This window comes from Eumetopias jubatus, unplaced genomic scaffold (genome assembly GCF_037043125.1).
Source record: "Eumetopias jubatus isolate StellerSeaLion01/CBP00866 unplaced genomic scaffold, mEumJub1_p1.0 scaffold_9, whole genome shotgun sequence".
In the NCBI taxonomy this organism is placed as follows: Eukaryota; Metazoa; Chordata; class Mammalia; order Carnivora; family Otariidae; genus Eumetopias; species Eumetopias jubatus.
In genome coordinates this window covers 110,801,801-110,819,181 of record NW_028274815.1, presented here as the reverse complement: position 1 = coordinate 110,819,181, position 17,381 = coordinate 110,801,801, and the positions used below count along the sequence as shown (strand labels likewise).

At 42.5% G+C, this 17,381-nt stretch overlaps 1 protein-coding gene across 3 annotated transcripts in view; it reads left to right on the top strand.

The window, feature by feature from the left end:
• Positions 1-17,381, top strand: part of ATRN (attractin) — a 154,650-nt gene that overhangs the window by 128,743 nt on the left and 8,526 nt on the right. For all 3 annotated transcript variants that reach the window (XM_028118593.2, XM_028118597.2, XM_028118594.2), the window contains 2 exons: positions 11,870-11,948; positions 16,078-16,185. In XM_028118593.2, the coding sequence (XP_027974394.2) occupies positions 11,870-11,948; positions 16,078-16,185 (187 nt within the window). The remainder of the gene's footprint in view (positions 1-11,869; positions 11,949-16,077; positions 16,186-17,381) is intronic.

Here is a 17,381-nt window from a genome sequence, read left to right as displayed (position 1 = left end):
TCCCTCTGCCTGCCGCTCTGCCTACTTGTGCTCTCTCTCTGTCAAATAAATAAATAAAATTTAGGAAAAAAAATGCTAAATTAGTCCCGTGTATTTGAAAACAAAATAGTAAGTCCTCATTCAGACTTTTTAAAGTAGAAAATCAGCATAAAGATAATTCTCTTGGGGCGCCTGAGTGGCTCAGTTGGTTAAGTGTCTGCCTTTGGCTCAGGTCGTGGTCCCAGGGTCCTGGGATCGAGCCCCACATCGGGCTCCCTGCTCAGCGGGAAGCCTGCTTCTCCCTCTCCCACTCCCCCTGCTTGTGTTCCCTCTCTCGCTGTCTCTCTCTGTCAAATAAATAAATAAAATCTTAAAAAAAAAGATAATTCTCTTATTATAAAGTACCAGAAGTAGTTTATGTTCATAGTAAAACTTCAATATAAAAACTAAAACTCAAACTTCCCCTAATCCTACTATTTAGAAATTACCAGTGTTAATATTTTGGTATTTGTGTTTCCACAGTTTTTTCTCTGTGTATATACACTGCACGCAAGTTATGGTTTTTCTGATTCTTTGGTTTATAAAATGGGTTCCCTTCTCACATGTTGTCCTAGAACTTGTTTTTTCAGTAAGTGTTCTGTGGTTAACTTTTCCCATGTGGAGATTCACTTCATTTTTAAACAGCTTTTTTTCATAGTATGAGTACCATATTTTATTTAACCATTCCTCTTTTGACTGACTCTTAGATTGTCCTCAATTTTTGTTATATATGCCTTAACATTTTTCTATGATGATCTCTCTGGGATAGTTTTTTTTTGTCCTATAATTGCTATATCAAAATGCAAAACACTGCCATGGCCTCTCAGAACAGTTGCATGAATTTATACTCCTACAGCAGGAATAAATATAATTTCTCTTATTATTTCTGCCTGTTTCTCTTATTAGTTCTCAGTAATCTGAGAAATTGTCATTATTTTTCATTTTGTCAGTCTGGGAGGTATCACTGGTATCCTAAATTTGGATTTCTTTAATTATGATTACTGATCTCTTACAGTTCTTGTTTTGAATTACCGGTCGCTATCCTTTTGTTCATATTTCTTTTGGGATATTTGCCTTTTTCTTGCTGAAATTTAGGACTTTGTTTTGTTTTGCAACTATTAACAGGTGTGTGTGTTCACTTGTTTGTCTTCGACCCCCATTTATGGTATTTTCCACCAAGCAGGTCTCTCAGTCCCTCCCTGTTTTCTTCATGGGTATTTTCCCTGTTGTCTTTTCATGTTTAGGTGTTCCTGTGTCTATCTGGAATCTCTTTGGGTATAGCTTTACTATATCCTTCAGAAACTTGTCAGTGAATTAGGTCAAGATATTAATTACTTCAACTCCAAGGCCACACCATCCACTAGGGCAGGAACTCACTTTGTCTTTCCTTTCTTCATAGAATGCTCAGCGTAGCTCATTGGAGCTGAGTGGGCATCACAGAACCTCTGTCCCAAATGAGGCAATGCCAGCAACATGGAGTGCTGGCACTTTCACGAAATGACTTCCCATTCCCAAGAAAAATCTCTTCATTCCACAAAAGTCTAGATTCCAAAAGGAAACTGCCCTCTCTCATGTTACCACAGAAAAAAAATTAAAATCCCAAGATCTCTTCCCACCCCTCCAGCAGTTTTTTATTCTGCTTAGTGCTGGGCAGCCAGGAGTCATTGACATGAACCGCCTTCCATGGTTCTCCCAGAGTGGGGCCAAAGCATCATATTGCAATCTGCATGTATTCTTGCAGATTCAGTATTTCATGAATCTTTGCCCTGTGACTCCCACCAGATTATGAGACCCCCCCCCCCAAGATAGCCGTCATGTCCTTCCTTGTTGCCCACGTGAGCTGCAGGGCCTGGAGGGGTGGTGGACTAACCTGGTTCTCCTCTGCGTTTGCCCCAAAGATACTGACCCAATCCCACTGACCTGTCAGAGTCGTACCCCTTCACAACCCAACCCAATTGCCTACTCCATGAAGTCTTCCTCTGACATATTCACTCCAAAGTCCATCCCTTTTGGAACTCTGCCCTACGCATGTTCTTATTATAGCACTTAATCCTTTAATGCAGTTATTCAGCAGTCAGCTCAGACATAGATGAACCTACAGTTTGACATGCAAAGATGAACAGGCCCCATTATAAGCCTCTCCTACAAGTTTTAAATTGGGTTTGAGAGCCTGAAACGGTTACCTCATGTCCCGCAGCCCTGGCTGTTCCGTCGAACTTCCTGGGAAGCTTAAAAAGAAGCAAGAGCAGCCCAGGCCCCAGGCCCCGGAGATGCCCATTTCATTGGTCTCCTAGGGGACCTGATCCTTGTGATATTTTAAAGGCTCTCTAATGATTCTTTTTTTTTTTTAAAGATTTATTTATTTATTTGAGAGAGAGAGAGCACAGAGGCAGGAGAGGGAGAAGCAGACTCCCCACTGAGCAGAGAGCCTGACAAGGCGCTTGATCCCAGGACCCTGAGATCGTGATCTGAGCCAAAGGCAGACACTCAACTGACTGAGCCACTCAGGCGCCCCCTCTAGTGATTCTTATGTTCATTTGGCATTGAGAAACCCGGCGTTAGCCGAAAGTTGTGTGAATTCAGGGCCTGGGGCCGTGTTACATCCATCCACATGCAAGCTAAAGCATAGGAGGTCAGATGGGAAAGATCATGTAACCGCCTAGGGGATGGGACCGTGGCCTCAGCTCCTGGCAGCTTCATGACTCCACTTCCTACAAGAGCTGGCTGCTTTAAGGCTCTAAGTCATTCCCCCACAGCTGTCCAGTGGCCTCCAACGTAGCGGTTATCTGGGATTTAAATTCTAGATTGTGATTCCTTTACATTATATAGGAACAATTTTTATAAATTTTATCTTTTTTTTTCTTGCACCATCTTCTTTGTCTTCCCCTTTGTTGGATGTTGTTGTTGTGCAGGACTGTAGGAGTAATTCAAAAAGGACCTGAGAAAGAAATTGATCCTGGGGGGTGAGGGGAGGGGTTCAGTCTGAAGACTGGAGTCTTGAGCTTTGCAACATTGTCTTCTGTCTCTTTGCTTGTTTCCTCTCCTTCTATTCTTTTGCTTGAATTCTGGAATTCTCTGTTCGATTAGTGAAGGAGATTCTGGATCTGACCTTTATATTTCTTAATTGAACCCACCTATTCTTTCATTTTCCTTTTGTTCTGTGTTGTAGATGAGCTCCGCAGCAGTATTTTCCAGCTCATTAATTTAATCCAAAGTTGGGCCTGTTTCCTTTGTTGAGCCCATCTGATAAGATTTTTTTTTTATTTTAATGTTTGCATTTTACTTCTAGTATGTTTTTCCTTATAACCTGTGTCCATTTTATGAATGCAGTTTCCTCTCCTATTCCTTTGTGAGATTAATTAATATTTCATTTTATTTTATTTTGAAGTCTTACTTTGTGCTCTTATTACTAACTCGCCTCGGATGTTTGGGTCTTGTTGTTGTTTGATTCCAGTCTTTCACAGTGTTGGTTTGAAGGTTGCCGCTTGCCTGTGTGTGGATGCTGTTTCTGTGTGTCACAGCCTCCAGTGAGTGTCGGGTAGGGGCAGAGGGAGCTACTGGGCGGGCTGTACTGTTTGTCTTCTGAATGAGAGAGCCGCCATCCTGTCTGGCCTCCCTGGCCCCTGGCCCAAGGCTCACTGCCTTAGCTGCTGTCTGCCATTGCTCAGCACGGACCGAGAAGCGGGACAAAGCTGTCCGGTGTGACCACTTTGGCTCCCCTTAATCACTCTGGCAGTTCCCTTCCCTCCTTGTGTCCATTGACTGTGGGCTTGGAGCACATTTGGTTTTATTTTGTTTCATTTTGTTTGTTTAAATTTTTAGAAAGCTTTGTTTAAAGCAGTTTTAGGTTTGCAACAAAATTGAGAGGAAGGTACAGAGATTTCCCATACAGCCCCTGCCCTCACACATGCACAGCCTCCCGTTATCAACATCACTCCCCAGAATTGTACGTTTTCTACAAAGGATGAGCCTGCATTCAACGTCGTAATCATCCGAAGTCCAGAGTTGACCTGAGGGAGGGTTCACTCTTGGTGGTGTATATTCTGTGGTTTGGACAAATATATGATGACATGAATCCAGCATCGTAATATCATACCGAGTATTTTCACTACCCTAAATATCCTTGTGTTGGAGACCTTTTTGCCTTTCAGCCCTCTCAAATCTGACTTCCATCCCCCACACCCCACCTGAATTGTTTTGTGTGTGGCGGGCAGCAAGAACATCTCTATTGCCAAATCCAACAGATACTTTTTCAGTTCTCATTTTTTGGATTCTCAGCAGTATCAAGCAACTGACCACCCATCACTGACCCTCTTCTGGCCTTCTCTGACTCCAGACTGCCCTGAGGCCACTCTTCTGTTGAACTTTTCTGGTCAGTCTCTCGCTGTTGATGTTCTTCCAGAGCTCGACCCTGGTCATCTTCTCATTCTGTATTCCTGGTTGAACTCTGCCATCACATTTGCAGCACAATACGCGCAGAAGCGAACTCTTCTTCAGTCCTTCCTCACCAGGTTTCCCCACATCACTGACTGCAGCGTCACCCTGCCACTTCTCTCCCGCACAGCAGGCACCCCCCCACCTCACCCCAGCAGTCAGAGCCCCTCTATGATTCACATAAAGTCCAGAAGAGACCTTGAAAATGAATTCATCTGCATCTGTTCCCTTATCTCATACTCAGTGGCTTTTCATTGTCTCTAAAATGAAAACCAAGGTGAACTGACCTTTGCTCACTCCTCCATATTCATCTTATGCTACTCCTCTGCATTTCCACCGCATGACCTATCTTCTCAAAAGCACCAGGCTCTTTCCCATTTACACACGCTTATCGGTTTTTCTGGAAAATGCTTTCCTTCTTTCTTTTCCTTACCCTTCATCTGTATACTTCTACTCATTGATTGTTTTTTCCAAACAACATCCAATTCTCTGACACCAACTGGTTGTCTTCCAGTTCAGTTTAGTTCTGATGCTACCTGGAGTTGGCACAGACCCCACAGGTTAAGGGCTCCGCCTGATGTGGCTGCCCCCACTTCAGATGTCAACCACGAGCAGGTCCCCAGGCTACCCACACTTCCGCCTGGCCAGCTACAAATTAGAGGGTTCCTGTGACCCTCCTCAGCTTTGAGAGTTTGCCAGAATGACTCACAGAACTCAGAAAAGCACAATACTTAAAATTACAGTTTTATTATAAAGACTATAACTCAGGGGCGCCTGGGTAGCTCAGTCATTAAGTGGCTGCCTTCGGCTCAGGTCATGATCCCAGGGTCCTGGGATTGAGCCCCGCATCGGGCTCCCTGCTTGGGAGGAAGCCTGCTTCTCCCTCTCCCCCTGCTTGTGTTCCCTCTCTTGCTGTGTCTCTCTCTGTCAAATAAATAAATAAAATCTTCAATTAAAAAAAATATATATATAACTCAGGAACAGCCAAATGGAACAGGTGCATAAGGCAGGGTGTGGGTGTAGGTAGAGAGCACAGAGCTTCGACACTCTCCAGGTGTACCACCCTCCCAGCACATGGATGTGTTCAACCCAGATGCTCCCTCAAACCTCTCGGTTCCTTGTTTCTTTCAAGGTTTCATTACATAGGCGTGACTAATGTACTCAATCTCCAGCCCTCTCCCCTCCCCTCAGGTTGGGGGATGGGGCAGGGTTCTGAACATTCTAACTCTCTAATCATGTGATTGGTTTTTCTGGTGACCAGCCTCCTTCCTGAAGCTATTTAGGTCCCTCCCTCCCATGAGTCATCCATTAGCACACAAAGGACACTCCTGAATTGCATCTCAATAAATCTGTTATTAAAAAAAAAAAGGCTCATTCAGACTCAGAGACCCTGTCATTTTTTAAATTATATAAATTTTAATATAAATTTTATATAAAATTACTTTGTACAAAAAACTATTAAAGATATAAATTTTTTAATCACTCATTCCTTTTTAATACTGAGTGATATTCTATGTAAAGATCAACCACAATTTATTTCTTCACTTCTTGATGGAGATGGACATTTGGGCTGTTTCCAGTTTTGGCTATTATAAATAAAGCTGTTGTGAACATTTGTGTAAAAAAGTGGGGAGGGGGACTCTCCTATCACTCATGAAATTTTAAGAATTTTAGGAGCTCTGTACCAGGAACTCGGGACAAAGACCAAACTTTTTTTTTTTTAATTATACCACACTCATCCTTCATCCTTGGCCCAGTGTCACTTCCTCCAAGATTTCATCCCAGAACCCCCAAACTAACTGGTTTTCCCTTGTTCTCTCCCAGAGAACCATATTAGTTTTCATCATGGTGCTTCTCACAGTTTTTTCCTTGGTTCCTATCTGTGCCCGCAGTTAGACTCTAAGCTTCAAGAGAGCCTGCTCTCTTGAAGCTTAGAGTACAGAACTTTCAGTACAGTCCCTTTGGGGCATCCCTATAGACACACACACAGACCTACAGCACCTAGCACACAGTCATGTGCATATATATGTGGAAAGTAAACTAGACCTTCAGGAGAAGGGCTGAGTCTTGAGGAACAGGAGGCACCAGCCTCTGTGGGAAGAGTTAGTGGTGCTAGTTGATGGCACACTTTCACGGGGATGTAGAGGGTGCATGCTAATTTGGTAGCTCCAATTAGCAGGTGTTCTGTATATTCTTGGAACATGCATACAGAATGAGATGCCCCTGCTGACTGGTGGAAGACTCAATGGCACCATCAGAATTGACTGGGAGCATGGAATCTTGTGTAGTAAACAAGGACAACTGGTGTTTTTGTCACTTCTTCCTTTTGAAGGTGGAACCTTTGGAAAAGAATCCAGAGCTTCCCCCCCGCCCCCGCCCCGAATTTTGTTTAGGAACTAAGAATGATGATGATCTTTTCACTGAGAAAAGAGTCCTTTTTATGAGCATGAGGAACAAAATATTTTCCCCAAGCAAGTTAACCAGGTCCCAAAGGATCTAAGTAAAACTAAGGGGAGAAGAAAGGTATCCAGACAATGCTAAGCAGCACTCTGAAGAATAGCTCAGATAACACAGAAAAGAGAATTAGAGTGGGGTGGTAGGGGGCAGGGCACTCAGTGTTTCAAGTGAGAAAATCAGTGTGAGGTGAGTTAGAAAGAGAACTTCCAGACTCAGGCATAGTGAAGTAAACTCTAGACTCTGACAAATCCATTAAGGCCTCTTTGTGTCTTAACGAGATGCTACTCTAGACTCCAGTAGGAGCCTTGTGCACAAAGAGGGAAATAAGACCCACTCGCTTGCTTGCTGTGAGAATCAGATGAGGTCATGTATGTGAAAGGGCTTTGTATCTGGGAGTGATGTGCTAGAGTGGTTAGGACAACTGGTAGTAGTGAGAGGGACTAACACTCTGTGGACGTCTTTGTGGCTGAGATCACAGATGCCTTGGAGGGCAATGTCTGAGTGAGAATAAAAAGGAGAAATAGGTGATATCACGCCACCTGGCCAAAAGGAGGGCATGTAATGGGAATTTCTGTTATAGGCGAGATATAATGTTCTTTTAAAAATTAATTACTTGAACTTCTGCTAGACCCTTGCCACACCGACAGCAGACATTTTGACAAGTCCATTTCATATTCCAGAAGATAGACGTGATTATGGGTTCCTGCCACTCTGGATCTAATTCTGACCAGAATGGTGAAGTGCAAATCACAGCAACTTGGGAAGAGGTAGTGGTATCTCTGTGTTCAAGGCCAGGCCAAGAAAATACATAAACATAGTTTTAGAAAAGCCAGATTTGTGAGAGCAGGAAACGGTAACCATTAATTAATCTTCTTGCCCTCTGGAGGGGAAGTTCAGGACACTCTCAAAAATACCATTCTAACTGCACAATTACAGTTAAGCTGGTGAGAAACAGATGTCCCATACATTGAGCTCTCACACAAATTGTGAGTTTTCAAAAGACATAGACAAGGGGCGCCTGGGTGGCTCAGTCGGTTAAGCGACTGCCTTCGGCTCAGGTCATGATCCCAGGGTCCTGGGCCGGGCTCTCTGCTCCGCGGGAAGCCTGCTTCTCCCTCTCCCACTCCCCCTGCTTGTGTTCCCTCTCTCGCTGTCTCTCTCCCTGTCAAATAAATAAATAAAATCTTAAAAAAAAAAAAGACATAGACAAAAGGTAGAAAGAAAAACTTAGAATCAAGGCATGGATTTTTTGAGAGTAGTCTCAGGAAAGTACAAGCCTTTGAAAGGAGGAACAGGTTTAGAACCAAAAGGTGAAAGGATTCTTGTTTTCTCTTCGGGTACAGAGCTGACAGGAAGTGAGAGACCCTTAGCCTGGAGCTAGTGTCTTAGTTTTGAAAGAGAGGAATACACTTCTTGATCTTTGAATGACAGTGGCAAAATGTTAATAATTGTCAAGGCTAAGTAATGGACATAGGAATTCAGTAGATCATTCCCTCTACTTGTGTGTATGTTTGAAAATTTTCATGATTTAATGTTTCTTTAAATTACATTTACATAGAAAAATCTAGAAAACAGTTGACAAGAGGGACTGCAGTAGGGTGAACACTGAGTTGCAGCACTACCTGTACCCAAGTTAGTGGTAGGAAGAAAAGGGAGGTAAATCAGTGAGTGCCACCTTTTTTGAAATAACTTGAATGTTCTTTGTTGTTGTATTAGCCTAGGAAAAATCGTACACATAATCAGCTTTGAGGGACAATCACTATGTGTTAGTATATGTTTATGTCACTTCTTAGAAAAGCTGGAACCTGTGAAAGGAACTAGGTTGTTGGTGTTTTTAAGAAGTCTGCATTGAAGATGGAAGCCCCACGTAGGCCGAGGGAGGGGACACAGACCTTCTGAGCTGCACTGTTTTATACCTCTGGATTGAGGGTAGTCCCAGGAGAGGACTCTGAGTGGCACCAAGGTGCTCGCCTCTGAGGACAGCCCTGTAACTCAACTGCATCAGTAGCATCTTGACCGACTTAGAAGCTGTTCTCATTCCCTCCTTGCCCTTCCATGTGGATTTGCTGCCTTCTTGTGTGTCTATTAGAATAAAAATAACAAAAAGCAAGATTATGAGTGGAAACCAAGGAAGACAGATTACTCTTCTCAGACTCCTTTACTGCTTCTTCCTGTTCTCCCCAACTTCTCAGTGGTGGGGTGTGCCCCCCAGGACATTCTTCTATATTTGTATTCACTCTCTGGGTGACCTCACCCAGATTTATTACTTCAAATACAAGACACTGTTGACCCTTAACAACATAGGTTTTTTGGCAGGTCCACTTCTACGTGGATTTTTTTCAATAAATACAGTACCATAAATGTAATTTCTTTTCCTTATGATTTTCCCTTTTGTTTTTTTAAGATTTATTTATTTATCTGAGAGAGAGCACAAGCAGGAGGGGCAGAGAGAGAGAATCTCAAGCAGACTTAGTGCTGCGCTCAGAGCCTGACTCGGGGCTCGATCTCACCACCCTGAGATCACGACCTGCGCTGAAACCAAGAGTCAGACACTTAACTGATTGTGCCACCCAGGCACCACTTTATAATTTTCTTAATAACATTTTCTTTTCTCTACCTTACTTTATTGTGAGAATATAGCATATAATACATATAACATACAAAATATGAGTTAATCAACTGTTTATATTATCAGTAAGGTTTCCTGTCAACAGTAGACTATTAGTAGGTAAGTTCTGGGGGAGTCAAAAGTTATACGTGGATTTTCGACTGTGCGGAGGGTCAGCACCCCTAACCCTCACATTGTTCAAGAGTTAACTGTGAATACGTATGACTCCCAAATGCCACCTCCAAGCCAGACCTGGCACCCGGCCTCCAGGCTCATATATCTGCCTACGACGTCTCCCTTTGGTGGTTAGGTAGATAGCTCAGAATTCAGCGTGTCTCATACTGTGTGCTGTCTTGTACCCACTCCATCCAGAGCTTTCCCTCTCAAGATTGATGGCAAGTTCCTCAGGGCAAAAATCCCTGACTTCTCTGTTCCATACCCTACCTCCAGCACATCAGGAAATTCTGTGGTCTCAACCTTAAAATTATGTCCAGATTCCAAAGTGCTTTTCACACCCCTGCTACCACCACCCTGACTTGAACCACATCATCTCTCCTAGACTAGTGGTCCTCCTGTTCCTGCCATTGCTACCCTAAAAGGTCTCCTCAGCATAAGTGAAATCATGATACTTCTCTGCTCAAATACCTAAGTTAGCTCCTCATCTCTTTCAGTAAAATCCAATACCCTTATCGTACCTGCAGGCCTTCCATGGTCTGCTGCTTACCTCTCTGCCTTTTCCTGTGACCCCACTCCCCCCACTCCAGCCATGCTGGCCTCCTGAGGTCCCTCCTTGCCTCTGGCTGTGCCCAGCTGAGCCCATTCCCCGGGCGTGTTTCTGTAGACATCGCCGAACCATCTCCCACGCCTCCTCCAAGCCTTGCTCAGATGTCACCTTCTCCGGAAGTAATGCTCACCCACTCTGACCATTCTGCTTTAGAGTTCTAGTGGCACTCCTGAACCCCCTTTTCCTTACCATCTTTTTATTTCTGTAGCATTTACTACCTTCTAACTTGCTCTGTAATTTGCTTGTTTATTTTGTTTACTTTTTATCTCCACCTGATGGAATGTCAGCTCCATGAAAACAGTGGTCTTTTGTCCAGTTCCTCAGTGTATTTTATGGGCCTAGAACAGGACCTGTCTCAAAGTATTGATTAAAAGGAAAATGGAGGCCGTCAGGGAGGCAGAAGGACACAGGAGAGTCAGGACAGCTGAGAGGCCCAACAAGACAGGAACTGAAGGCTCTCCCCTGAGTGATGACCCTGGCAAGCCCTTTCTCTTTAGTCAGGGAATTCAGTGGAGATGTCTTTCCCCCGTTCATGTCGGGGCAGCGGTGGGCTGTGGGAGCCTTGAGAGGGCGGAAGTTCAGTCATCCGCACACCTCAGAGTGCCCTCTCCAGCCAGCCTGAGGGCCTGCCTCCCGCCAGCACTTCGGTGCACTTGGGCTGCCTTTCTGGAAGCCGACGGGCGCTGCAAATGCCCTGTGTCTGCAGGCAACAGACGTCAGTCATTCTCTCTGCTGTCAGGGTAGCTTTTCCAACCATTCACACCTGGTTTACAGATGAGAGAACGTTGAAAGCATTTGCAGTTACAAGACCAGTGGGAGTTATTCTCTGCTAATACTTTTAAGAAAGTTGTTTGGTTTGAGGTTGATCATTTGATTTTATAAAAATTATATGAATTTATTTTATAAAAATATAATTGAATATAGGGGTGCCTGGGTGGCTCCGTCGTTAACTGTCTGCCTTCGGCTCAGGTCATGATCCCAGGGTCCTGGGATCGAACCCCGCATCAGGCTCCCTGCTCATGGGAAACCTAATTCTCCCTCTCCAACTCCCCTTGCTTGTGTTCCCTCTCTCACTGTCTCTCTCTGTCAAGTAAATAAATAAAGTCTTTAATATATATATATATGTATACATATATATATAATGGAATATATATTATCATATATACGTTTATTTCCTCTCGGGTCTACCTCTTCCGTATGAAAAGCTGGTTGTTACTTTAATAACTAACTTTTCTCATTTTTTTTAGACTTTATCAGTAAAAGTTTGCTAAGTCAATTAAATAGCATGCTTGTCATTCGTTATTATTATCCTAGATTTATTTTTCTTTGGGATAAGCCACGAGGGGCCATTCCGATGAACGGCCCGATGGCAGGTCGGAGCTGTCTCCCAGTGCCTTTGGGGACAGTACAGTCAGGAAGCTCAGCTTATCAGAGTCTTCTCACGCTCCCTTCCTGTGAACCGGGATATGGTTGCGATGAGTCATGAGAAAGGTGCTTGGCCTGGGGCGTGGGTGACAGTGCTGATTCTGGGGGCTGGGATAATAACTCAGTACTTTCCTTTCTCACAGTTGTTTCCTCTCTTTGCTCCTGGTGGCTGCTGTGGTTTGGAAGATCAAACAAAGTTGTTGGGCCTCCAGACGTAGAGAGGTAAGCCTCAGTGGATAAAGGTTCCTGAATGCCTGGAAGAGCTTCTTCCTTTTTATTTCTCAAAGCAGGTCAGTTTTAGCTACTTAGCGATCATTGATAGACATACCACAGGGGGTACTAATGCTGCCCGTTCTGCAGAATATGGTCAGTAGATTTTGATTAGTCTATATAAAGTATAATGAGTTCTGCACCACATGCTTGTAACTTTCTAAAAGGAATCTTTAGCATTGACCCATAGCTGCCCATTCTACTCATTCTCCCAGCACTCTGTCCTTAACTCAGGCGGGAGATCTGAGGGCTCAGTAGCAGAGCTTTTCATGAGAACGAGAGTAAAATCAACCAGCTAAGCATCTCAGAAATGTCTCATCACTCAAAGAAAGATAAATCAGTGTCTAGTTAAGTTTTTGCTTGAGTTTTACTTTTTAATGAGTCTTGACTTATTTCCAGAGCTCCATTCCAAAAGTCATATCAAAATGAAACAAGATGAAACCAGAGAGGAAGACAAAGCATAAGAGACTCTTAATCTCAGGAAACAAACTGAGGGTTGTTGGAGTGGAGGGTGGTGGGAGGGATGGGGTGATGGGGTGGCTGGGTGATGGACATTGGGGAGGGTATGTGTTGTGGTGAGCACTGTGAATTGTGTAAGACTGATGAATCACAGACCTGTACCCCTGAAACAAATAATACATTATATGTTAATTTAAAAAAAAAAAGTAAGTCAAGCAAATATTTACGGTTGACAAGTCAGATAAATAAACTTGGTTAAAAGTGACAACATAAAATTTTTATCGCAACTTGCACCGGTGCTATTACTCTGCCTTCTAGTAGCCCCATCTATTGTTGCATTGTTGATAATGGAAGGGCACTGAGGTCTAGGCTGACGTTCGCTCCTCGGTCTTGTGTATCTATTCATGCCCTTTTCTATATAATAATTGATCTATAGGGGGCGCCTGAGTGGCTCAGTCGTTAAGCGTCTGCCTTCGGGTCAGGTCATGATCCCAGGGTCCTGGCATCCAGCCCCGCATCAGGCTCCCTGCTTGGAGGGAGGCCTGCTTCTCCTTCTCCCAGGGAAGTGTTGTGTTCCCTCTCTCGCTGTCTCTCTCTCTCTCTGTCAAATAAATAAATAAAATCTTTTTAAAAAGATTGATCTGTAGACAAGATTTAGAAGAGAACGGAAATATCCCAAATCAAAACTCAAAAGCACGCAGCATTGTTCCCTGAACATTAATGTCTATAATGAGAGCTTCCTCCTGGGGGCCATGACCCCTTTTCTGACCCATGTAAAGGTGATGTTAGCGTAGAGGTAATGTTGCGTCCTTTTTATTATCCTTCCTAAAATTCAGTGGGTAACATATTCAGAGGGATTTTTTAATAGCTCCATTATTAAGACATTTTAAAATCCCAATGAATTGTACAGCGTTGTAAAAAAAAAAAAATACAAGTTATCCAAATAGAGTAAGGAAGAAGTGGGAAGCCTCAATAAACCAGTAACCAGGGAAGGAATTGAAAACTTGTCAAAATACTACTCTCTCCACGAAGGGCATTACCCCGGGGGGTTTCCATTTGAGATGAACTTATGGAAATAATAATAGTCTATTTCTCCTTGAGTGCTTAGGAGAATTAATTATTTCCAAAATATATAAACTGTCCCAGAGTAAGGGAGAAGATGGAAAACTTAAAGAGTCCTAATTCATTATATGCATAGAAACTTTGAAACCAAAACAAAGGCTAGTCACACAGCAAGTGTATGTGGAGCAGTCTAATTTACCAGTGTAATAACAGGATCATTTCCTACCAGAAAACCTATCAGAATAGGTTCTTTCAGTGGGTAAAAATAGAACCTAAATTTTTAGTAGTGGCCAAGTAATCACTTAGCCATTTTTTGAAATTCAACGCTGGTTCCTGGTTTAAAAACAAAACTCTTAGTAAACTCAAAAATAATACCTCCTTTTAACACTATAAAGAATATCCAGATTACCAACATCACTCATGATATAAAAATACTAGAAGTTGTACCAACAAAATCTAGACAAGTTTGTCATAATGAGCTGACATTTGAGCAATTCTAAATTCTAGGCACTGTTCTAAGAGGTTTTATATAGATTAACTAATTTACCCTTCATAACAAGCCCATGAAATAGTTACTGACCCTGTTTCACAGATGAGGAACCTGAAGCTCAGGGAGGCGGAATAATTGACCATTGCACAGTTGCTAAGAGGCCAAACTGGGCTTTCAACTTGGGACTTCCGTCTTCACAGGCCACGTGCCTAGCCTTGTAGTCCTCATCGTCACTTAATTCTGTTCTGGATATTCTAGGCTGTGCACTCAGAGAAAGAGAAATAAGAAGTTTTATTACTATTGGAAAGGGGACAAAATTACGATTTTTCAGACAAGACGATGGACGCACTGTATAGTAGCGATTTGCCTGCCTAAAAAGTAATACTTAAGTATATCAAAAATACATCAGTGAAGGCAAACAGCCAACTAGAAAACATACTTGAAAGAAAATACGTAGAGGATGAACACCTTGTAGAAAAAAAGGTTTTTAAAAAGTATGCTTATGAATCTCAATAAAATTTTTGAAAGATATTTCTTCATTCTCTAGGAATGGTGACTCTCTGATGGAGAAAAGGTTTTCTTTCTTTTGCCACACCGGGGAGCGTGCTTTATCAAAGAGGAGGGAAGAATTAGAAGATTCCTACCTCACAGGGTTAGGATAGGCTTTATTTAGGTTCAGTAAGAATAACAGTTTCTTCAGCATATTATTTTTTAAGTCATTTAAACTTCTTTAAAAATCCCAGATTAAACTTCTTTAAGAATTCCCCCATGCCTAAAAAAGTATGCTTATGACACAGTTGTTATCAACAAATTAAGCTTTTACCCTTGTGATTTAAAATTTCTCTGTAACTGTGAACCTGACTGTTCAAAATATATTTTGGCATCTCTACAATTTCAGTCATGTCTTATCCCTCTCAGAATTGTGGAAGAAATGACTTAATGGGATTTATAACAACACAAATAATAGCAGCTGACTCAACTTAAGTGCTTGCTAGATGCCAGGCCCCGTCTTACTTGTTTTTACACACATTATCTCCTGCACTCTTCATAAAGGAACTTCTGAATTGGGGGAGCATAGGTACCCTGTTCTACTGTGACTCCAGCTCTGGAATAGCACAGAACCCAGAGTAGGGTTGTTGCATATATTTGTTGAGTAAGCGGACCAACAGCTTGACAAGATGTAGAATGTTAGTATTTTAAGAAAATGTTTAACATAAAAATATCCTTCTAAAACTGAGCCCTGATCTATCCAGACTAAGAGTGTGTCTCCTACCATAGTTCCAAGGGGGTGGTTTGAAGTCAGGCTTTGTTGTCTTCCATGGCATGACCTCCAGACTTCAGTGACATGCCCAGGTCTCCAATATCCTTAATGATATATGATTGATAGATACTGATCCACCATGTGCTAGGCGCTGAGCTGGTTTCAGTGTCTCCTTTGAACCTGCTAACACTCTTAGGACTAAAAACCCATTTCAGAGAAGAGGGAACTGAAACCCAGACAGTTTAAACACCTTTTTTAAGGTGATACAGCTGGAAAGCATTGGATCAAAGATTCACACCCAAGCCTCCCTAAGTCCAGAGCCCCTGCCTGTCCCTCTGACTTTATCACACTTCACATTTGTTTGTTTTCAGCTTATACCACCCCTGTGAACAAAGAGCTCTTTCCATTCCTATCTGTGGTCTCAATACTTGGTTCAAGTTTCAGTAGGAAAGAAGAAAGCCTGGCTTTAGTGACAAAAATATGAGGAGACAGGGCTACATCATTTATTTTATGTACTTAACAAACAGGCAGCATAGCATTCTGTCCATCAGTACTTTAGCATGTATCTGTAACAGGCAAAGACTTTTTCTTTAATATGATGATAGTGCTGTTATCACAGCCAACAAAATTTAGTAAGTCCTGATGGTACCTGGTCTGTGTCCACTTTTCTCCAGCTGTCTCAAAAATATCGTTTGGGACTTGATTTGTTTGAAGCGGGCAGGATGAGATACTTTTTAATATGTCATGTTCCCTAATAAAATCCCCTCAGCACTTGGTGCACTAACGCTTGCCACAATATTACTCCATAGCAACTTCTTCGAGAGATGCAGCAGATGGCCAGTCGTCCCTTTGCCTCCGTAAACGTTGCCTTGGAAACAGATGAAGAGCCTCCTGATCTTATTGGGGGAAGTATAAAGGTGAGAATGTGATTCAAAAGTCCCGAAAACTTGTCAGAACTCAGGCTTCTAAGTCTGGGGAGACCACAGAGAACAAGAGCCTTATTCTGTTGCCTCGTAATTATGTGTTCCTCTCTCTCTCTCTCTTTTTAACAATAAGGCAACATGCTGATGTTATCAGATATTCTTTTGCTTTCATTTTTCAGTCTTTCATGTTGTTAAGCATTCTCGTGTTCAAGGAACTTAAAAATATGAATGGTTTGTCTCAATTTCTGTATTCTGTGGCGTAATACTTTAAAAATTTATATTAGAAAAGAGCTAAATGGAAACACTGCTTTTTATAAGTAGTTTAGGGAATTTTCTTAAAGGGGCAAAAATTATAATTCACTATGTATTCCATGGAATGTCAATATTTCTGACTCCTCCCAAAAAAATGATGAAGAAAGAAAAGTTTCTCTTTTGGCAAAATGAAGAACTATTTCAGATGCTCTGGGGAAACAGTTATAGAACCTGAATTTTAAAATACTTATTAAAGAATTACTGAGCTCATAGGAAGTAGGTGAAATTCCCAGGGAATATTCTCCTATCCCTCCCCCAAAAAAGAACAAATCGTGAACCAAAACCAGAACGATGTGTGGTCTGAAGTGGTTCCAGATTGGTAACACGCCATGACTCCCAGCCGACGTAGGTGCAGAGCCTCTCTGTGGGAAAGCATCCCCATTTCAGCCATGTAGGATCCCCAGAGATCAAGATCAAGCAATCAGAGATCACCAAGGACAATAGAGACAAGCCACTAGGAATAGGAGTTAGCAGACACTGTGGACGGTGGTTTAGACAGGCCTTCACACGTTAGGGCAGCATCTAAAGCGTATAATATAGCTCTGTATGAAATGTTTAAAGACGTGGAAGATGGAACCCTAAAGATGAGAACACCATGAATCAAGAATGACCAGATCTGGGGCGCCTGGGTGGCTCAGTCGGTTAAGCGACTGCCTTCGGCTCAGGTCATGATCCTGGAGTCCCGGGATCAAGTCCCGCATCGGGCTCCTGACTCAGCAAGGAGTCTGCTTCTCCCTCTAACCCTCCCCCCTCTCATGTACTCTCTCTGTCATTCTCACTCTCTCAAAATAAATAAATCTTTAAAAAATATTAAAAAAAAAAAAAAAGAATGACCAGATCTAAAAAAGAATCAAATGGAACTGTTAGAAATGGAACAT